Source organism: Falco cherrug, chromosome 10 (assembly GCF_023634085.1).
Source record: "Falco cherrug isolate bFalChe1 chromosome 10, bFalChe1.pri, whole genome shotgun sequence".
Classification (NCBI taxonomy): domain Eukaryota; kingdom Metazoa; phylum Chordata; class Aves; order Falconiformes; family Falconidae; genus Falco; species Falco cherrug.
In genome coordinates, this window is record NC_073706.1 from 25,736,781 (window position 1) to 25,760,016 (window position 23,236).

Sequence of the window (23,236 nt, forward strand, 5' to 3'; positions counted from 1 at the left end):
TTTTCATACCAAAACAGGTTGATCCAATATTCCAGATATTAAATCACACTTCAGTGGTTTCTGAAGTCTAAGGTTATTTGGTAGCATTAGCACAAGGCTTTGTTAGCTGGAGTTTTAAAACTGTAACCTTCAGGAGTCATGAGGATTAGTTTTGAAAATAAGAGATATTAAAATACACATTATATAATGTCTGCATCCTTACCTGGAAGTTACAGGAACTGAACATACTTCCTACATCAGTGCCAGTTTTTAGGGTGAGAAGGCAATGATAGCAGAAATACTTTTTTTTTTCTCTTCTGGCCTGGTTTTTGCCATAGCATGGAGCATCTGACAGTGGCATTTGCCATTGCAGAGCTGAAGTTTCTAGCTTGTGAAAAGCTGCAAACATAAAACAAACTGGTTGTCATTTTAGGAGCCTTGATTTGTAAATGTGCAGGAATTTGTAAACCAGCAATAAATTTATCTATCTAAATGATACTTTCTTTTAAAGCAGAGATTAGTAAGAATACTTTGCACTTACATAGCACTTTTTCATTTCTCTAGCACTGTTTTAAAGTGGTGGAATATTTTGTGTTTCTCTACACATCATAATCCTGCAAGGCAGACTTAGAAAATACCTGTAGCAAAGAAGAACTTGTCCATGCATGAAAAGCAAAATAATGAAGGGGGAAAAGAAAAGGAAAAAAAAAAAAAGGAGGAAAAGCTCCAGAAAATTAGTCTGCTTCAAAAAGCTATTAAATTGTTCCTACCCCTGAAGCTTTACAAACGTGCTAATTGTTGTGTTCTGGTCATGTAATATGTTTCTGCATGAAGTTAAGGCGCTTTCCTGTTGCCGAAGCCCTTGTGCTGTCAGGGGGAGGGACTGGCGGGCCATGTAACACGGGGTAATGAATCTTCCCTTTGGGCAGCGCGTGCTTCAGGTCTGAACGCCCAGAAATGCTTCACAGATGTGCTGGGCTGCCTAGCAATGGAAATTTTCTAATTCTAGCTGACCTAAAAAAGTAAATAGACTACTGAGCATAGAGCTACTCCCAGTATAAAACAACAATACCCCCCCAGCTAGGATTTCCATTTTGCCCCCTATGCACTCGTCCTTCATAACCAGCAACTTGCCAAACCTGTGACACTGGTCTCTTGAAACAGAGGCATTCAGGGACATATTGTATGGGTGGTTTGCATTGTGTAGTCCAATGTAAAACAATACAGCTCACACTGTCTCAGCACTTTCTAGAGCAATACTGCATGCCTTGGAGAGATTCTGTAGGTAAACACATTGGCCATTATCAATAACCCAGATGCAGTGATAAGTAATGTGTGCATTTGCATGTATACTTACATGTTGCATTTGCATTTGTACACACAACTCCTGCAACTGATGTACAGGAGGAAATCAGCATTGTCAATGCATGCAAAATTGAAAAAACACTGAGGCAGCCCACAGCTGGGCTGGTCCAGAGTCTCAGTGCAGCTCCTATTTTCTCCTGTTCTTAGGAAAGCACTTCATTAAACTCTAAATTTCATAGGCTCTATAAAGACTAGATACTTGAAATCAGTGGAAGTTTCCAGGCAATGTGTATTTTAGCAATAGCTGACAGAAGTATTCAATCCAGAAGTCTGCTTAGGTTTTTTGTTGTCTTTCTTTTTTGAGTTGGCAAATCAGGCATTGAAAGCACTTGTAACAGAGTTACCTGTCTTGGAGCATGTATAAGAACATACCTTTCTGTGCAGTGTTGAAATCTATCTGGACAATTTTATCAAAAGGCAGAACACATTTTATCAGTTATTTGTGTTGTTGCACCTCCTCGGATAAAATGGTGGGTTTTGAATGGGTGTATTAATGAAGTGAATGTCACATTTCTGAAATGTGATAAACTATTTAAACTGAGACAGTAGCCAAATAGATTATAGTGCACTTTTAACAGATAGCTTTGGATGCAAACTCAAATATTTGGTTAGTTTTCCAACTTTGCTGAAATTATAGAGGGTAACAGTAACAATGTGGTATATCGGATCTCCTAGAACAGATGCTTTTGTTTCTGAATGCTATTTCACCCTCCTCCTTACTTATATAGCTTTTGCTTGTACAGACAATGTCCTGAACACTTCTCAAGCTTCCCAGTAGAGAGACCCGAGTTGTTGTAGAGCAGCGCAGGCATCACCAGCAACCCCGGAATGTTTCCAGTGAACTGTCTGTGGTTTCATATGAAATCCATACTTTGTGGCATGTTGCAATGGCACCCCAAGAAAGAGGAGATACAGTGGAGCCACTGACTCAATGAGAATCTTCAGACAGTTTCAGGACTGAATTCCTCTCCTTGGTCTTTTACACTCCAAGTTGAGAATTTTGGTTAAGCTAATCAGCCCAGGTTTCCTGAATAATCAGCAGAGATGGGCAAGCACTTGCAAGGGTGATTCATCTCATCCTAAGTATATAATATAGGTTAAACCGAGTGGCTGACTTGTAGACAGCTGCAATTAGGTTGAATGAATCTGACAGGGAAAAGAATGTGACATTAACATTAGCATCCATCCGGGCTATCCTGAGAGCCCTAGAATTACTCAGACTTGCATCACAGGTCCCACACTCCTCTGATATAAGCTCAGAGAGGAGAAATTCAGCAAAAAGACCAGGAGAAAAGCTCATCTGCTTGCTTTGGACGTAGGTGATACCATCAGCATTTCCCTTCAGCATTTAGACAGTGTGCTCCAATCTCAACTATAGCATGCCTAGATAATATATCTCCTCCTGCCCTCCATCTTTCCCTTTCTTCACTCCATCTTGTCTTCAGCCCTTTGTCACTTAATTTCTTCCCCTCTGGCTGTTCTCTTTCACTCACCTTTCTATGCAATACTTCTTTCAGTTAGAAGGAAAATAAAAAAAAGCTTTGGCATTAATACAGTGTTTATATATCACAGTATTTTCCCTTCTGTCTAGATATTTTATCTTTCACTTCTTCCTTTTTACCCACTTTGCATATTCAGCCTGTAAACTCTTCAGGACAGAGACGATCTTTTCAATATATGCTTGGTAAGAGCTGGGTCAGTAAGTATTACAATAGTACTTAGTACAGTTCTGGTCGTAAGATTACCATGTATTTCTCTGAATTTTGGATCAGACAAGCAGTTGAACAGCTGTAGTCCTTGGATAGCCTACAACCATCACTGATTAATCCCACCCCGTTTTTAACACAGGGAGCTTCTTCATGATGCAGAGACTACGGTTATACCATGAAGCGGGTCTGGGATTTGTACTTGATTTAGAGCACTCCATGGTGCCAAACACCCAGCATTCTCAAGTGTCAGAGAAAGTAAATCTTCCTGATATTTTTATCTTTCCCTTGCCTCCCTTCACATGTAGCAAATCATCCTTAGCACATCTTGGAGTTTTTCTTTGGAATGAAAGAGTTTGTTCAGGCAATTGTCTGTACTTTCCTTTCCTGCCACGGAAAAGTAGTGACTAGTGCTGCACATACGAAAACCCACCCGTCTCTACTCACATGTTACTGGAAATAAGCAATCGGTACCGCTATCTCTGAAAGATTTTCCCTTTGCAACAGCTATTGTTTAATAAACCGAGTTTTAAGTTCAGGAATTCAGGTTTTAAGCACTTTGCATAGTTTTCTGGTCAGAGAACAGAAACAGTACCATGTGGCACATCCAAACGAATAAGCACAGTTTGAACTGAATCCTCCTGGATATAATCATACCACTTCTGTAAAGCAGATACACTGGAAAGCTGCACTGAAGAGGCACATGCTAAGATTCAGCATTCTGAGACATAAACCAGCTTTTATAAAGTCTGTCACAAAAGGAAGGGGGTTTCTGAAGGGTTCTTAATTTTCCCAGGTGTCTTTTGAAGTCACTGTTTAAATAATCTCTTTGTGGTGTTGGAAACCCACAACAAAACATCACTGTCCTGTAAATGAGGTGAAGTGAGAATTACCCTGGGTTTATTTTACATTCTGCAAGTGATGGAAAATAAGAGTTTTAGGATTGTGTTCAAGTATTTTAAGTATTATTAGCTATATAGAAAAAATTATTTTCATATTAGCAATGTGTCCTTTAGGAGACAGGGATATGTAGGTAGAAGTATATTTATCAGCTATTCTTAGTGGAAGACTTCTCCTAACACCTGATGTTAACAATAATTAATTTTGACGGCTCAGATTGTGCTTCAACTTAAAGAACTAGGAAATGCATATGGTAGATGTGCTTATTATAACATGGGTTGATATAGTTGTGATTACTTATAAGTCAATCACAGTTACCTGAAAAGTAGAAAATTTTAGAATGCTCTTTTTAAAAGTCAAGTCTTTTGTCTTTATAATCAGTTTAGAAAATTTCTGCATTGCTGGGATCTAAAAATGGCAATGTAGCATCTGTGAATATAGCAGAACAAGAGAAAACTGAATTCATGTCCATTATACAGAAAAATAGTTACCAACTGGTTTGTCTCCTGAATTTATTAAAACACTGAGAAAACTGCAATGTGAATGTAAGAGATGCATAGTAAACGAGTTTTAAAATATTTTGCCTAAGACCTAAGTGCAGTTATGGGAGGATAGTTTGGCACCATTCTCTCCGTTAGATAAATATTGTAGATTGTGAGACACACCATTCTCTCCACAAGATCAATATTACAGCTTGCAAGACACCATCACTATTTGTGAACCAAATTTCAGGACTGTCACGTGATTTCAGCCTGACACAGGTCCAGGCTGGTTGGAATGACTTTTCTAGTCCTTGCTGTGAAAGCTTATAATGTCTTCTCTGGTAAAGGGCTTACTGTTTTGTCATTGATAAGTGAACTTACATTAACTCAAATGTTTTTTGTAGCATTAATAGGAATTGTATATCTTTTCATAGTAATATTGTCAGATCTGTATGTGAGTTGTTACAGAGTTGTGTCAGCTTAAGTGATACATCAGTACACTACGTATCAGACTTTATACCTGCACATCTTTGTGTTTATTAAGCCCAAAGGCAGTGATTTGTTTTTGCCAAGAAGACCGGTTAGTTACTATGCTTGGTGATGAACTGTTAAAAAAGCAGTAAAGTTGTTGACTGGCAAGGCTAAGATGCTTCTGAAATGAGTATCTCTTAAGGAGTTTGTAACCATTTGGCAGCTATTTCAGCCAGAAATGCAAGGTGTGTCCTGTCAGGGAAAGCTGTTTGTTTGGGACCTCTTTCACCATGTAAAAAACATATTACAGTGGCCTTGAAGCTGTTGCTCAGGGCACCGCAGGGGATCCGTGCCACATGTCACCATTGCATTGAAGGTACACCCGATGTCCCTGGCGGGCTCAGCCACTGCTATTAAATCCTTCCCCTTCCCAAATAGCAAGAGCAGAGCAGGTCCAGAGAAGGCAACCAGGGTCACCACCAGTCCTGGTGACTGCCAGACAGACCCACAGTTGTGCGGTAAGCCCACTGTCAAGCTGAGAGGTCAGGGCAGCAGGTCAGGATCGTACCCGGAGCAGCAGGCTCCATGTTGGGGCCCTGGAAAAGCGATAACACAGGAAAATGGCCATGGCCCGAGCAGAGTGCAGCTCCCCACCAAAGCGGGGAGCCCCTGGTGGGGCTGTGCGGGCTGCTTCTGGCACAGCTCCTTCTGCCCCAGCAGCCCAGTCTGGGGGAGCACAGCTGCACAGTACCAGCTGGCCGCCGGCACTGCCAGCTCAGGCCTCCCGGCTGGGACAACCATCTTCACGGCAAGAAGAGCCAGCCCAGCGCCTGGGGAGGGATTTGGCATCCCTCTGCTGGCTCCCTCTTCTCTTAAGATGTAGGTTGCTTGTTTTCTTTTCCAACGGCCTCCAGGTCCTGTTCCCCAGCCTGCCTGTGAGATCTTAATAATGAATAAGAAATCGATTTCCAGTCAGCTAACAGTGACAATCACTTGACAGTTTTGATAACTTTCAAGCAAGTAACAGGGTTCTCCACTCTAAGGGGAGGTTTTATAAAGCTGCATTGCTAACCTCCTGCCAATTTCTCCTTAAAACCCACCTTTTCCATGATACCTACAAAAATGCTGAAGCCTTTTCCTAGGTATTATGATAATAGAAATAATTACTAGTAATTATAAATGAAGTAATAAGATATCAAAGGGAAAACATAATGCAAGGGCTGCATTGTGGACATCATAAGCAGAAGAGGAAACAGTAACAGGAACTCGGCCTTTGTACCATGGACTGTTCCTGTCCTCTCTTGTGTGGCCTTTAAGGAATGGGGAGAGTTCTGCTTCAAAGAGAAATAAGTAGGATATAAAACTCCCCAGCTAGAAGTCTGCATCTTTCTTTTTCCCAGCATTCCTAAAATTCTTCTCCCCACCCCCCTCTTCCCCTAAACCAAATCCCTTCGGCTTTGGTGACTTCAGTTTTCATGGAGTTGTAGCAAATGGAACTAGAAGGGATCTAGAGAGGTCATTAACCCATCTCTCTGCCCCAAGGCAGAACTGCAGCCATAGTAGACTAATAAGCAATTTTTTTGGTCAAAGATCCAAATAAATGGAATTTTAAAGATATTTTTTGTAAAGCTTAACTTCGGGAAGTCTGGGCTCAGTTGTTGAAAGCTTCAGTAGAACTGTTAGCAGAGTCACAAGGTTAAATTCAGTGGGATTACTTTAATATATATCGAATTAAAAATAAACTACCACCACTTTTTAAATGAGATTCAATGATTTTGCATCACTCTTTTTATTATGTATTTGTTTGCTAATGTATTACATTTATAATAGCTACCAAAGTAAAGATTTTGGAGTAATATGAGGAAGAATTACTTTGGGTTTAGATTTTTGCCAGTATATGTATACCTGCTTATCATATTCATGCTAAACATGTTTATACTTTTTATTGCTTAAAGCATTTTATAGAATATGTGATTTTAGTAGCCCTCAAGTAATTTTATGAAATTTTTCTGTATCTTGAGTGTCTTCTACCCTCAATTATTTCTGCGTATTTTAGCTAGTGTAAAAAACAGTCTGTGCAGGCATACATTTCCTCAAACCTGAAAAGTAATTTTATGAACTGATTGTTGTTTATACCATGTAGGCATAATACTGGATTTCACTAGTTGTCTCCACAGTGCAGTGCAAGTAGATTCCTTCAGAAGTATGTGTAGCTTATGTGTATCATTGTATAGTAATCAGTTCTTTAACATTATCTCTAGTAGCTAGCTCTTTGTTTAACCTGTCTTTGGTTGCTTAGGTTCAGTCACATGGTTTTTCTTTTATTTTCAACCTCTTTTATAGTCAGTTAAAGCCTGCATACTGTTTCTGTGCATCTTGTCACTGAGGTATAATCAATATCTGGAGAGGTTGTTAGGAAAACTGCTGGTCAATCCTCTTAATACTGAAGAGAAAAAAAGTCTTACAATGGAAAGTCTGCTTTTTATAATAAATCCGTAAAACAATCCCTTTGATACAATAAGCTACACTGGCAGAAGCACCTGCTAGTATTTTTGTCTACTAGGGATTTTGTTGATTTAAAAAAATAAATTACACCCTAACCAAATGTACCAGCCAACTGGAAGTTCCTCGAATAGCCTGGATCTTTTTACATCCCAGTCTTACAAAGCAGACCAGTGTCAGAAAACCGTCAGGGCTCTTATTTGGTCCTCAGTGCTGGGACTGGACTAGCTGATAGCTGGGTGTCCCTTCTGGCCTGTAGGTTTACATATTCTTGTCTTCCACTTTTTTTTTCCCCATTGAGAATAAATAAGGTAATTGGAAGTTTTCTTCAGGCAGAGGGAATGAGCAGAGGCAAAGTACGTAATAAGTTTTGTCTGAACTGTTTTCCTTTTGTAACACATGCCCTAAAGCTGTGTGCTTAGCTGGGTTCAGTGTAATTGTTCCTATTGCCACAAAGCCTTCAGGACCTGCCTGACACGGAGTGGACAGGAAGCACCAGCACTCGCATCGTGCCCTTTCCTAGCCAGGCCTGGCACTGTAATAGCCTGCTCCCATCGCCAGGTATTTCTTAATCAAGTGAATGAAGCTTAGAGTCCAGTTCTGAAGATCCCAAGTTTAAACCTTTCTAACAGCCCGCATGCGTGAAAATCGTGTGTGACCATGTAATTAAACACACTATGATAATGCAGATACACAGTCAACTTTGCACAAAGGAAGTTTACTCCAGCACTCTCTAGTTTTTACACTGACAAACTTTACATTTCTTTGAAATTTCTTATCACAAGGAGGTGATTATAGGATCCTGTTTTCACTTGCATATTTACTTTTGGCAGACTATGACCATTTTGCCTTAAAATATTGTTGTCCTGCCAGCTTACTGTAGGCTGCAGTAGTTTTGTTTATCCACACACTGAAATATTTTAGCGAAAGACTTCAATTATCTAAAAGTACAAATGAAAATACGCAATTTTATGTCTAGCATTTATGCCAGGGACGTCGTTTTGATGTCCTGCAAAAATCCACCTCTTTGGCCAAGGCACACGCAGTGCTGCTGTCACAGTTTAACCCTGGCCGGCAGCTCAGCCCCACGCAGCTGCTCGCTCCCCCCCCGCCAGTGGGATGGGGGAGAGAATCAGAAGGGCAAAAGTGAGAAAACCCGTGGGTTGAGATAAAGACAGTTTAATGGGCAAAGCAAAAGCCGCACATGGAAGCGAAGCAAAGCGAGGAATCCCTTCCCCCCTCCCCAGGGGCAGGCAGGTGCCCAGCCACCCCCAGGACAGCAGGGCTCCGTCACGCATAGCGGTGACTTGGGAGGACAAATGCCGTCACTCCCAACGTCCCCCCCGTCCTTCTTCTCCCCCAGCTTTCCATGCCAAGCGTGACGCCGCATGGGATGGGATGTCCCTTTGGTCCGTGGGGCTCGGCTGTCCCGGCTGTGTCCCCTGCCAGCCCCTGGTGCCCCCCAGCCTGCTGGCTGGTGGCTGAGGAGCAGGAAAGCCCTCGGCGCTGGGCAAGCGCTGCCCGGCGTGAGCTAAAGCATCCCTGGCCACCAGCGCTGTTTGCAGCACGGATCCCAAACACGGCCCCGCACCAGCGACCGCGAAGGGAATTAACGCTGTCCCAGCCAAAACCAGCACAACCATGTATTCAGCTTGCCCCCTTTCCAGGGATGTACCTGCTTCCCGGACCAGGAGGCGAGCCGCTGCCTGTGCCCGCACTCTGGGCCCAGTGCCGAGGGACAGGGACAGGAAGGGGGGACGGAAGGCAGTGCCAGCAGGAGAAAGAAGGACAGATCAAGAACAACAGGTGGGAAGAGGAGGAGGACAACATATAGAGGATGAGGAAGACAAAGGGCTGAGGCAAGAAAGGGTGGCCTGGCGCTCAATTTGGATGTAGGCATTAGGGACGGGAGCAGAGGATGGAATATGGGCAGAAACAGGTGAGAGAAACCCAGGACTGGCAGAAGCAGGAATGAAGAGCTTGGAAGCAGAAAGCTGAGAGTGACTGGAGCAGAGGCTATGGAGAGCAGATAACCGGAGAAGGAGTGCTTTTGTCCTGAAGACCAGTTGCAGGATGGGAGGCCTGTGCAATGAGGACTGGGATTGCTGACATGAGCAAATTCAGCCTCATTCTTTCAAACTGATAAGAGAAAGAGAGATTGAAAGGGGTGGAGGTCACAGCCTCAGAAATAGCAGAGAAGGCTGTCCACCAGAAAACATTTTGTCCTAAACTGGGACTTTAAATGGGATTGTTTCTCTGTGGTCAGCAAATATCTGTGAAAATGTCTGATCGTTTTGTAATGCTGGTGTTCAAAAAGGATCACAGCCTATTCATGCTATCACTTACTGCCTTAGTTCAAGTGACCGCAATGTCCCTATTGGTGCCAAAAATAAAGGCCTGTTGTTTAACCTGTGGGTGCCTGTATAATGCCACGCAATGCATTTCCAGTGTGTTCGTGGTTTAAAATTTAGAATATTTTTGTAATGGTCTTAAAATATTTAGTAGGGTTAATATTTGCAGCCCTGTTTTTATTTTTAAGCTGTGAAAAGAAAACGTAAGGAATTATATTTTGAAATGCCTATTCAGGCTTTATTCAGAGGTAGCGTGTGTGTGTGCGTGTGTGTGTTCTGTGATTTAGATCTTAGTAGCAGGATAATATTCAGCAGTTTTCAGAGGACCCTGGTGTTTTTATTGTTCAGAATACATCTGACCTGAGGATGAATGTGGAATATGCAGAGAAATATGTTCTCTGGAGAACCAGCAATATGTTGTGATGTTTGAAAATCTGCGTTGTGGAGAGGGCAAGGATTGCAGGAGGGATGGTCTCGTTATTAAGACAATTGAAGGATACTGTGGAAGGTCTGATGTGTCTCTGCCTATACCGCTGAGCTTCTGTGTGGTCATGTCGCTTCAGCCCAGTATTTTTATTTCTGTACTCTTATTTTCTGAGTGCCTGACTTGGAGTTCTTGAAGAAATACTAAGCACTCACAGCTGCAAATGAAGTTAGCATTTGATCATGTGAAATGCTGTGCAGTGCTAAACAATCTGGGAAAGCAAGTCCTAAATGCCTCATATTGTGTTTCTGAAATTAGTAGATACCTTTTGCCGTGTGTTTTATGTGCTTCAATTCCCTGTCCCTAAAATGGAGGTAACTTCACTGCCTTATCTCACAAGAGTGTTAGGAAAATAACACGGTATTTGCGAAGCATTTAAGTGCTGTGTACTGACATGTGTTATTGAAAAGCCATTCTGTCTTCAGAACAAGGTTTGAATAGTGTACAATAAATAAGTCAGAAAAGTTCAGACTAAACAGTGACAAGAAAACAAAATACTGAATAGCCAGTCACTAAATGAGCAGTGTACATCCTCTTCACAGAATAAGGTGGGAGAAGAGGAGTATATGTGTGTGTCATGAAACACCGTATCATAACAAATACATCTGTAAAAGCCTCATCCAGTCCCACCATCCAATCTGAGGATCTTTAATTTCTACTTCTCCTGTCTGAATCTTTGCAAATTTATAAATATCCTTCTATTTTCTATTTATAATATATATCAATGAACAAACATAGCAGTAACTAAGAGGCTGTGTAAATAGCAAGATTTTTTTTCTTTTGACCCCCCTTTAAGTCCAGGCCAGTGTGGCAGAGTTTACAGTTGTTCCCTAACTGTGGTATTAGTTAGTCCCTGCATAAGATGAGTTTGCTGAGTCTTTCTTTTTGCTCTTTGTCACCGTGCTTTGAATCCGTTTGGCAGACTTGGCAAGAGGGTCGCTAGTTGCAGGAGGAAGAGAGCGGGACCGCATTTCCCCTAGAGGAAGGCACCGTTCCCTGGTGAGGGCGGAGAGATGCTAACAGTGAGTGGGAGAAGGCTGGATGAGTCCACTTGTCTGTCTGCCTCCCACATACCAGATACCCTGCACCCTGCTAGCAGGGTACTACGCACTTTTTTGGAACGAAAATGTTGCTGAAAGATCTGCCAAGTCATCATCTGCACTTCACAGCTTTTCCTTGCCCTTCATTTTCCAGTGGTTACAGCCCCCCTCGTACCATCCAAGTTGTACATTGGCTCTTTGCTAGCAAACATTGTTCTCAGCAGACAAACAAGGTAGGCACGTGCCCTAGTTTATATCATGTCAATGCAGAAATGAGGCGTCATGGACCACTGTTCACATCCACATGCTTAGCCTTCTTAGGAATAAGGGAGGAACTGTAAGTTACAGCACAGATTCTGATGTAAGAGTGAAATGTGAGAGCATCATCATTACTAAATGGTGTGTAACGTGGGTGGGTTTTGATACATAAATGGTGCTTCATAGGCAAAAAGTGCTACAAATAAATACACGCATTTCTCCTGTTTCCACACTGAGGTATGTCATCTCAGCCTGGGTACAGGCTTTCCTACTCTACGTGTGTTACTTTACACATTTCCTTCCCTTGGAGAAGACAACAACCCAGCACACTTCTGGTAGGAAGCACTTTGGACCACCTCTCAAGTGATACTAAGTGCACAATCTCAAAGCCAGCAATGAACTGAACAGTCAGCCCACTGTAAATACAGATATTTCTTATGCTTTTTAATTGAATTCTTATCCTATGAAAGTTGCAAAGGTATTGAATAAAAGGCATCAGTATTTATGTGTTGTGATAAAAGCAAAAACATAGGAAAAAGCAGAATATAAGGGTAAGTCCACACCACCTCTGAAAATAGTTTTGCAGCCATTACTGTTACCCTGTTCCCTTCAGAAGCACATGCATTTTAAGAGAAGAGCCACACAGTTTAGCCTTTGCCTACTAAATCTTTCAAGAAATACGCTCCTTCCATGATACCAGTTTCATAAATTATTGCACTGAGCAGAAGATGCTCAACTGTCTCATCTGACCAGCTTTCAGTACCTCGCTGTGTTCAAAAGTGAGCCAGTAATTAACCAAGTAAAACCTCAGTTTTACATTCGTTTTCACCTTGCTTTACGAAAGCTAAATGGTAATGTCATGTCTTTTGTACATCTCCAGCGTAAAAGGTCCTCAGAGGGAGAGTTGAAATATTTTTGTCGTAGCTGAAAAATAAACTCTATTATGCAAGGACTGTGTGCTTGTGGACAACCGTGTAACCTGTGTCTCAGTCTCCTCATCTGTAAACTGGATGTAATGTTCCTAAAACTCACGAGGGGTGGCAAGGTTTAGTTAGCATATATGATTGCCTTATACAAATGCAACTACTATCACTGCGTGTTGTTATTAACTATCAGTAGAATATGAAGAAGAAAAATTGAGCAGAGTAATGCTGCAACCAGGGAGAGCCCACTCCATCTTTTGATCATCACATTTATTTTCAGACTCTGCCACAAAGTATGTGTGTTTGAAATAAACCTATACTGACGTTGTAATGCCATGGAAATCAAAGGATTTGATTTAGGGGCTGACATACAGGCAAAACACTTGTTTTTAAAGGAGAAATGCCCATAGATGTAATTAAATACCTTGTGCAAATTTGGATTTTGTTTAGAAAATTTTCATAAGGAAAAAATCTATTCCAATTTACAGAATCTATTGAAAATATACAAAACTGTTTCCAGGTCAGCCTAAAAGAGTGTCTGGGAAGTGTTTTATTTGTCAGTAAATAAAGTCACTGATCAGTCAGGAAAAAGATGGCATTTGGAAACATGCTATGGAAAATAAATTCTCCTGCAATTATTCTTTCTTTTTCTCCCTGTTTTTTTCCCCTCTCCCTTTCTTCTCTCTCTCTCTCCATCTCTGTCTCCCTCTCCCTCCTGAAAATCTCCTGCCACAGCGACTGCATTTGCCTCCAGACTTGTCAGACACAGTGAGCCGCGCAAGCAAACAGGATCTGGCAGAATCCGCCAAACTGCTGAGCTCAGGATGTGGTGCTATGGCCATCGGCAAGAAGCACCTGGACTTCTAGTGATTTCTACTTAGCAGTTTCACTCAGATTTATATGACACACTAATTATGAGTGTTAATTACTTATATAAATATTTTTCTTAATGATTTGACCCAGCAGTCTTTAAAATACATGTTATCATATGGTGCCTTCTTTTTGTTTTGTTTTGGTTTTGTTCTGGTTTCTTTCTATTAATTTGGGGCTTGTTTGAATTTTGCTTTTTGTTAAAGCTTCTGTTATGTTGGGTCCTGCCATTGTTCTGCTTGACTGGAAACATACAGGATTTTGTTCCTTTCCTTAAAATATGAAAATTACTCTTTCATTTCTAGATGGTTTTTTTTTACAGTAAACAAAAAGGGATATTTTTCCCAATGGAATTTTTATATACTTACATTTAATATTTTGTATGAATAGTAAGTCAAGTTGGATGGTTTATTGAAATAAAGGAATGAAACTAAGCAAATCATTGTCACGTGTTATTCCAAAAGCCAACTAGACAGTTACGGTTTTAAAAACATTATTTGTCGTAATAGAAATACCATTCTTAAATCTGAGCAAATATTTATATTGGTTTATTAAATATGTAATAATACACTTTAAATATATAAGAGAGTTTTTATTCTAATATGCCAGTAATTAATGGTTGTTTTTTACATCAGAATATATTATAGATAATTGCCTTATGGCTTCCTACATACATTAAAATGCACTTGGATGGAGTTTACTAACCATAGAGAAAAGAACTGATTTCCTTATGTAGTTCAAAACAGTAATCCTAAACAATTGAAGTCAGCACTATGAAATTATGTCAACAGATATAATTCTAGATTGAAATTCAAACCGACAGCTACATTAATGCTAGAAAACCAGAAGAGTGCATTTGAGCTTGGGGAAGAGTATCACAGCATGCTGGTCTAAAACAGGGCAGAATATACAAGTAATTCAGGCTTCTGTAGCCTCAGATACACAATTTGTGAACTTCCAGCTATTTTGTATGTAACTGTGTGTATATCTCGTCAAACAAAAGAACAGTAAAACAAAGCTGACCTGTAAATTAAAGTGGTTTGCATTCTTTCTTCTGAGGCTGCCTTCCATTTTGAAAGGTAATATCTTCTTCTCCGCAGAACTTCCAAGCCACCCAGCTGTAAGATTGCATTACAGTTTCAAAATTTAGTCTTTATAATAGTGTATTACATGGCTGGAGTGAAACTGACTCTTCAAAGAACGTGTTAATAGGATGCAATAACGGTAACTTATTTTGATGGGTTTGGAACCAGGAGTTGGTTAAGTGGTTTGCTTTTTTTTCTGCAATCCAGGTTCTACTTTATTTTTTCTTGACAACACTGTGTAAAACAAAGACATAGCTTTTAAAACTGTCTAACTAATATGATGAATGTCAATCACTTAAAAAACTCCACTGTAGCATAAACACATACTGTATACAGCTTTTATTCTGAATTAGAATAATTGAATCAATGACAGTGATTTGCCAGGATGTCAAATCTATCCATCATATCCTGTCACTACCAGTTTATTTTTTGTGATCAAAATCAAAAAGACTACTATTTTGTCATCAGCTATTTCATTAGTAGTAACAATCAGTTTTTCTCTTCTATATTTTTTAGATATGCCTGTTATATTTTTTGTTTCTAAAGACACAAATCCTTTTTAAATCTTTTCAAAATAAAGTTTCAGAACTGAACTGTCAGTTTAATAAAGCAAAAAGACATCTACTTTCTTATGCCAATATATTTAAAATATTATCATTGATGTCTCAAACATTTTTTCTCTTTTTGTATTACGTGTAACATTGAATAGAAGTTTTCATTAGATACTTAATTGTGCCTCTTGAAAGCATTAAATAATTTAAATACTTAGGATAAAGTGATTTTTAACAAAGGTGAAGTTTTACTTAGTACATCTTTTTAATGTAAATAACACAAAACAGTATTTCTTTGCAAAATACAAAGTCAAGACACATAAATTGGTGCCAACGTACTTAAATAGGTCATTGGCTTAACATACAGGGGAGAAAATATCATGAAAGTCAGTCAATTTCTAGTTAACACATTAACCAAAAATTGTTAGCAAGTAGCGTGTGTATTCCAGATATGTCTGTGTATGTGTGTGACCTATGCATTTATAAGACTTCAATTTCAAAAAATTTTGGTAGGTTAGTGTTAAAGCCAACAAATATTTTGAACAAGAAAGGGAGCTCCTGCAATTCTGGATTATTATTTTTTTTCTGAGTCACTAAACATGCTTTGTAAAATAAGTGTTAGAGTATACAGATGTACAGGGTTGTTCACCTAAGGCAAAAACATGGAGCAAAATTTCTCTTCTTTTCTTCCAAAAGAGCATATCAGTTACAACAACATATGACAGTGACTTGGCTAATCCAGTGAAACAGTAAGTGAAATAATGCTACGTACATGCTACCGCATAGTATGTACATACATAGTAGATACAGTGTAGATTCCATTTGTTGCACCGAAAGCGATTTTGACTTGAAAAGCAGGAGGAGCATTTACATGGTGATTTGCTGGGACTTCATAACCACTCTGTGGCTGTCCAGCTCCTGCGCACAAACCATCCTTCGGTTCCTTCTCTTGATTGAAGACAAATGTGTAACTAAGGGGTGCAGACCAGGTGATCAAAGAACGGGTGCAGCCTCTTTTGACGGGCTGCCAGCTTCTTTCTGCATCTTCAGAGCCCCCTTGTTAGCTTGGATGGAAAATCTGTGCGATCCTTACTTGTGCTCAGAGGGCTGTTTTCTGCAGAGACTGTGGTACGAGGGGGGTTTTGTTTGTTGTGATTTTTTAAGCAGAACTTCCTACTTTTTTGCAGGCTACAAACTGAAACCACCAAACTCTGCGGGGAAATAATAGATCTATCCCAGTAAAGATGTTCCCAATTCAGCATGAGAACCTGATCTTGACACACAGTCAAGAAAGCAGTAATGAAATTTAAAACGTTTTGTCTTTAATATGTCAAATAAGAATTCTTTATAGAATTTCTGTTGTGTTGAGGTTTTCAAAATATAAGTATTTGGAACATGAGAAGAATATTATGATAGATTAAAGCTTTTTCTATGTTTGTAAAGAAGTTTCAAAAGCAATTTCAAGAATGCAGCTGAATTCAATTTTCTGTAACAGTAGCTACAAGCATCTGAAAATGGGCATTCAGCTACTTCAGATTTGATACATGTGGTGGTACACCACTGGTTTCATCTTTAAATTTAATATAAAATAGTGATGTTCTACCAAACACAGCTTTCGGAAAAGTGCAAAAGTCTGACTTAGAAAAATCCTTTACTATGCCAATATTGGAAAGCGAGCTATTAATCAAGTTTTTCTGAAACCACAAGGATGTAACACATCCCTTTAAAAATGTATGTGTATTACAAGTATTACACACACACACATGTTAAACCAGTGTTTCTCCAGGATCATATATTAGAAATTAATAAAGTGTTCTTTTGCCTGCGCTGGAGAAATGTCATCCGTAAATACAGAGCACAACAGAAATAGGAAAGAAGGTGCTTTTATGCCTTTAAGAGGTGGTGGAAGCAAGTACTATCCCCCCATGACATCTCCTGAGGTTTTTATTTTCTCTTGTGAGCTACCTGAGTGCAAGGCCTACATTTCTTTTTTTAATCGCACCGAGCACATGATGATGCTTATTCAATAATAAATGTACCTGCATAGAAAAAAGAATGAAAGTGAATCCTCTTCATCTTAAGAAAAAAGGCAGCTCTAATGGAGGGAAAAAAAGAAAGCAAAAGCTCCACCACAATTTTTTTTTTTTTTAGTTTCTAGTCTAATATAAGCAAATGTTAGGCTTTTTAAAAAAAAAAAAAAAACACGCAGATCATTAAGGTACTGGATGCCTACATCTGTATTTCAGCAACTGAATAGATAGGCAGATTTTTCAGGAGTGTGGAGCATCAAGCATCCCAGAGCATCTGCTGAAAACTTGGCTGCTCCACCTTTAAACAATTTTGAAAGTTATTAGGCACATCGAATTAATTTACAGAAGCTCTGTTCATGTCAAAATGAAGACATCTTTTGTGCTTTCTACGTTTTATTGCATGTGGATTTTCTGGTGCTGTAGAGCTTAATCTAAAAAAATCTTCCAGAGAAGTCAGTGATGACTCAGACCTGGAGCAAGCTGGGAGGATTAGGTCCAGTGGATCTTTTTTAAAAATATTAGCAGATCCGGAGAATCCTATTCCTCTATTTAAAAAATGTGGTTTAGGAGCTGCCTATTCCTCTATTTTAAAAATGTATTTTAATGTCTTATGGCATTGAAGGTAAATGTTAAATCCAAAATGGAGCAAAAATAAAAATAAAAGTCTTCACTCCATGCTGGCAGAGTTTGAGCCTGAATGTTCGTGCCCTCAGAATGCTCTCAGCACTTACGACATCAAAAGTCTTGAAATGTGTGAATTTTGGTGTACTTTCTGATACTTTTTTTGGAGTCAGGTTGTGGCAAACACACTAAAGAAAGCTCTTGCTGAAATTTCATGGGGCTAGACTCACTGAAGAACAGCAATGAGCTCTGGGTTGGGTTTAGATATGAAATCAAGCAGTTTTCAGTGCCAATATTTTGGAAAAGTATATTGTGTGGAGAAAAAGCTGTAAACTTGCTTAAAATGTTGCTTGAGTGAGACTTTTCTGCATTTCTTAATATTGTCAAAGTACCTCAGAGCTACTACTCATGGAGCAGGACTGCTTTGTGCAGGGCATCGTTCTTGGCCTGGGACTTGCACCACTGCAAAACAAATTTGCCTTCCTGATGTATATTAAATCAATAGGACAGGGATCGTTCTAGAAGGACTTGATGCCAGTTCTAGCCCCATCATCTTCAGCTAGCAGCCGTAGCATGGGAACAGCAGCTCTGGCACTTGATTCCTAACCAGGGAAGTTTTAGTGGGTTCATTTCCTCTCCAGGCACATTCAACATCTGTATGGATCCAGCCGATGAAGTGGTCAGACGACAGATGTGCATCTGCTATCCGTTGTGTGTAACGGAGCTCCTGCCACCAGCGTGGCTTTGCACTTGGGAAAGCTGAACTAATGAATGAAACGGAGCTCAGCCAAGACCAGATAGTGATAGACAGAGGAAAGCATTTGGAAGAATTCTCCAGCATGGTGAAATTTCCATTTATGGTCCTTCCCAGCCTTCTTCCAGCATGGCTCAGCGATTTTGGAAAATTACTTGAGTGAGGAGTTTGCCAGTATGCTCTTGGAGACACTGGAGTAGCAAGTCCATCTGTGTGAGAAACAGAGCCTTCCCAGGAGCCCCCTCAAAACTGGGGGGTTCCTCCCAGCTAGCAAAGGGCGCTAGGTACAGAGCTTCAAACGTACCCCATCAGTGTGCCGGCTTCAGACAAGCAAATAAAACTTCATCAGAACAAAACACTGGGAAGGAGGATGGGAGCACGAGGGCATGGTAGGCAGGCACAACTACTTCACACCTGACGGAGAGTACAGCAGGTAGACACAGTAAAAGAATGTATGCAAGGGAGCAGAACGGGGGGGTCATTTTGCAGTCCGTGCCTATAGAAGGCTAAACAACGTTTTAAATATGCCCCTGCCCAAAGAGGTGTAAATCAGCAACAGTTCATGCAGAGCAACTGACTCAGAAAATCATCAGACCCAACAGAAGTTTAAGAATCGAAGGGTTCGAATGCATATTTTGCAAAGTAACAGTGGTGACTTGAATTCAGAGAAATCAAAGTGGACAACTTGCTTCTTTAAAAGCAAAAAATTATAAAATTTAAATGACCAGATTTTTCTTTAATCCAGGCTGACAGAAGGACTTTTAAAAATAAATCAATCCTCCCCTGCAGTATTTGAAACACAAAGCTGCAGATGCTGAATATGAATCCACCTTTGTAGAGAGAAATGTAAAGGGTAAAACATAAATAGTTACAGGCAGAAATATACTTTTTGTTGTTGGTGTTGTGGTAAATTAACATCTGTATTGCAACAACCTCAAGGTGTTTATCTGCTGTATGCAATTCCATATAAATCAGAGTCCTTTTGTTGCCCTATATGTAACTTCTGTGGAATAACTGTCCATAAACTTCTCAAAATCCATTGGCGTAGGCCTGACCTGAAGGAGGTTATCTGTGAATCTACAAACTCCTCTGGTGCAGCTGGAAAAGCTCGTATGTCCCAGGAGAGGAAGAACTGCAATTCGCAGCCCTCACCGATTTTAGCTGCTGGAGTGTACGTGAGGTCTGTCAGGTGCCTGGAGGCAATTGCAACCTCTGCTGGAGGATTTCATGCAACTTACAGCTCCTGTCAGGCACCTGAAGGTAACAGGGATCCTCCTGGGTCACTCACAAAACCTCTGCTCCCACCTGACCCAGCTGCAATTCGACTTAGGAGGTCAGGCTCCAGCACCCGAGAAACCATAGACCTCTACCAGCCCAGCAAGAACAGTATCGTTGTCCTTTGTGGGGGCAAAGCAGCTCTGGCACACAGCCTGCCAGCATCAGACATGCATTTTCACCCCCTCCAAAAGTACAGTCGTCTCCCCAGGGATGTTACCTGGTGGGATATTACCTAGGGAGAGGGAGGGACCAGTACGGAAGGCCCTGGAATTCTCAGTGCGCTGAAACATGGTCATCGGAGGTTCACAATTAAACTTAAGGGAAAGCAGGTTTCATAGAGACTTTTCTCTAAAGGGCCATCTACAAAAGAAACAACAGGGATTCTGGCAGCTGGAGGTTTGATGAAACTCTGTCACACGTCTCAGCTGTACATGTTAAGAGACTGATCAAATGGTTTCATTCCTTTGAGGTTTCATTTCTGCAGTCCCTGTGAAAACACCTTCATCTTCCACACGGTAGCTACTGAAAACTATCTTAGGCTAGTGAACTATCCTAAATAACTGTCTGCTGAGACATTAGGTTTTTCTTTCTTTACTTCTAGGAAAATATTAGGGGAGGAATTAATTTAAAATACGTTCTAAAGCAAGGAACCTACCAACCTGGCTGCTATCCAAACTGTACTATCTTTACTACCACACGTCTCATGCAGATTGCTCCATCCTCTGCTATTTCTCTAAGAACTAGTAAACAGATAACATATGCGAGGGACTTGCCTAACGTCATTCTCCAGCAGAAATCCAAAGGGAGCTATATATCATGCTTTGTTTTCTACCTAAAGAGGAGGGACATTTCTTCTGCCTCTGCCACGCTGGGCAGGGCAGGGGCTTCAGGGGTCCCCACACGCTTCAGCCAGAGACGTGCTCCTGCGGCTGCCCCCTCTCCACAGCAAGACACGGAAATATTCACCATCTGAACAAGGCCAACAGCCATCACAGACTCTACTCTCACATCTGTAATACATACGCCTATTTCTAAAGGGGGGAGACACGTATTTCAGTATTTGCAGGTGCCACTCACACTTGTGATTAGAAACAGGGCTGCAGGAACTCGTTAAGCAAGCAGGTGTCTTGTCAAAGAAGAGTTATTTAAAAAGAAGATTCTACACCATTCCCAGAGCAAAGAGCTTGATCAGCTGCACGTGGAGCAGCAATAAGAGCAAATGGAAATGAACTGGGGAAAAAAAAAGAAGAATGATACATTTTCGGTTTTCCTAGTGCTGTTTATACCATGGAAATGCAGAACAAATTTAAACCTAGCATCACTTTAAAACTGCACATATTACCCAGAGGAAAGGAGATAACAGAGAAAATGGGTTAATATATTTTTGTCAGTAGTACCAGAAAAATCAATTAAAAATGCACACACACATGAAAGAAAAAAAAAAAAAAAAGAAAAGAAAAGAAAAGGCCAGACACCTTTGGCCATGGAAAGTGGATGAAACAAAACTACCAATGGCTGGAAATCCTGGGGGAGGTGGTGTGTGTGATCAGTCCCAGGTTGTTCTTTGTAGCAATAATCTTGCCCCCAAAGATAAATTCCACGTTAGGCTGCCTGAAGTAAACCAGCCTACAGGGGCATTTTGCTCACTTTATAAATAAAAACCTAGCTAAAAAGAAGCAGTGAAATCCCCTGCCTAGGTTGCAGCCTGGGTGAGAAAGCAGCTCTGGCTGCCTCCCGGAGCAGGGCACATGCTGCCGCATGCTTACCTTTTGAAAGCAATTAAAACCAGTATCTGCCCAGTGCGAGGCAATTCCAACATGTATGTCACCATATGCATGTCTGCTTCACCATCAGCATGTATGGCTCGTCATCTGTCTGCTCTGAACAATAACTGGTAGGTTAGCAGCCTTTTCACTTGTAAATGTAAATATTGTATGTAGAACACAATATTTGAAATACAAAATACAGTGTTATTAAGACAGCGCTCACACATCAATTCTTGTGTGACTATAATTTGTGAAATGCCTTAGGAGAGGCTTATAAATAAAGTAGAAGGTGTTATTATGAAATACATTTTAACCAAATGCACAGAAATGTCTCATTCCTATTGAAATCAATAGCAAAACTCCCACTAATTTCAGTGGTAAAAGGAGGAGACCCTTGGAAATTGCTGTTATGCTGAGCAATACATGACAACAGATTTCAGTCTTCGTAATACAGCTCGAGAAGTAGAAAGGGGATGAAAATGGGTAACGGAGGCCGCTGAGAGCACGCTGAAGGTTTCCATTTCCCATCTGTGCGGCTGGTAGCGGTGCCTGGCCAGGCGGCACGTCCCCACGCAGCCGCACGCAGCCCATTTGCAGCGGTGCCCCAAGGCGGGCTGAGCACTGGGCTGCTCCAGGGCCTTGCCTGGCCCCCAGCAAGCAACCAGGAGCTGGCACCAGTGCTCAGGCGTGGGAGCCCAGCACGCCAGGCCCCGCACCCCAGCCACCCTGGGGAAAAGGCTCTCGACAGGGCTGCAGCCGCACGGCGCAGTGCGAGGCTGCCCGTGGCCCGCAGAGCCCCCGGCACGCACGGCAGCAGCTCTTCCGGGCAAGCAACGCTCTGGGGACCACACGCCCTGACTTCTTCCCGATGTGCAGCCAGCCAGGGACGTCTTCCTGCCGACCTCCTTCCATAGGGCACAGTAATGAGCCAGTGAGCCAGAAATGTCTCCTCTCCACCGCGGCTAGCTAGCCTGTCACCAAAATAAGCTCAAGGTTCATCTGCACATGCAACCGCTCCGTAGCGCGGCTGCGACTGCAGCGGCGTGGGCTGCAGGAGGCTGCAGCCCCACAGAAGGCTTCAGAGGGGCTGGGGATGGCTCGATGGAGGCCACCAGCGGCTGGGCTGCAGGTGGTGGAGCTGCAAGGCTGGGAAAAGCCGGGAAGGGCAGGGAAGAGCCATGGGGAGCTGCCTCTGCTGGCATATCGGCACCTGCAGAAATGGCAACCACGGCACAAAAGCTCTCGGGGGAGGAAGGGATGGGAAGCTCATTTCCATTCCTGGTTGAGCAGAAGTTGGCATTTAGATAACAAACTACATTAGTAGGTATAAACACATTAAGTGGCTGTATAAATGCTGCTTTTGTACCTGTAATTAATTGTTCCCAGAATCGATTTAACTATGCGAGAAGGGACCTGCCTATTGTGGTGTTTAATACGATCTATCTGTATCTTACAAACTTCGAATGTCCCTGTGCATGTCTGATAAAAATATCTATAAATTAAAAAAAAAAAATAATCCATGCTTCATTAACATTTGCTAATCGATGGCTTCCAGGTAATTAAAACTACTTAATGCTGGTATAACAAATATACTTACAACTGACCAGTATCAATTAAAAAGGAAGATTTTAATCTAATCTTTTTTTGCACGTTTTTGCTTGGTTTGGGCTCTTGATTTTGTTATCTGTTTGTCTCGTGCTTTGAGCAAAGCTGCTCTTTGTCCCTAAAGGATTCAGAGTTTACGTGCATTTAATCTCATCTGCAGCGTTGCAGCTACCTCAGCACCGCAACTCTGCTACTCCAAGTTTACAGTGAAGCGT

The 23,236-nt window shown here is 41.2% G+C and overlaps 1 protein-coding gene across 2 annotated transcripts in view; it reads left to right on the forward strand.

Moving 5' to 3' along the window:
• Nucleotides 1-13,770, forward strand: part of ELP4 (elongator acetyltransferase complex subunit 4) — a 149,968-nt gene extending 136,198 nt beyond the window's left edge. The window contains exon 10 of one of the 2 annotated variants that reach the window (XM_027800991.2): nucleotides 13,197-13,770. In XM_027800991.2, the coding sequence (XP_027656792.2) occupies nucleotides 13,197-13,328 (132 nt within the window). In that variant the 3' untranslated portion in view covers nucleotides 13,329-13,770. The other variant, XM_055723034.1, reaches the window with a different exon arrangement.
• Nucleotides 13,771-23,236: the final 9,466 nt, after the last annotated feature.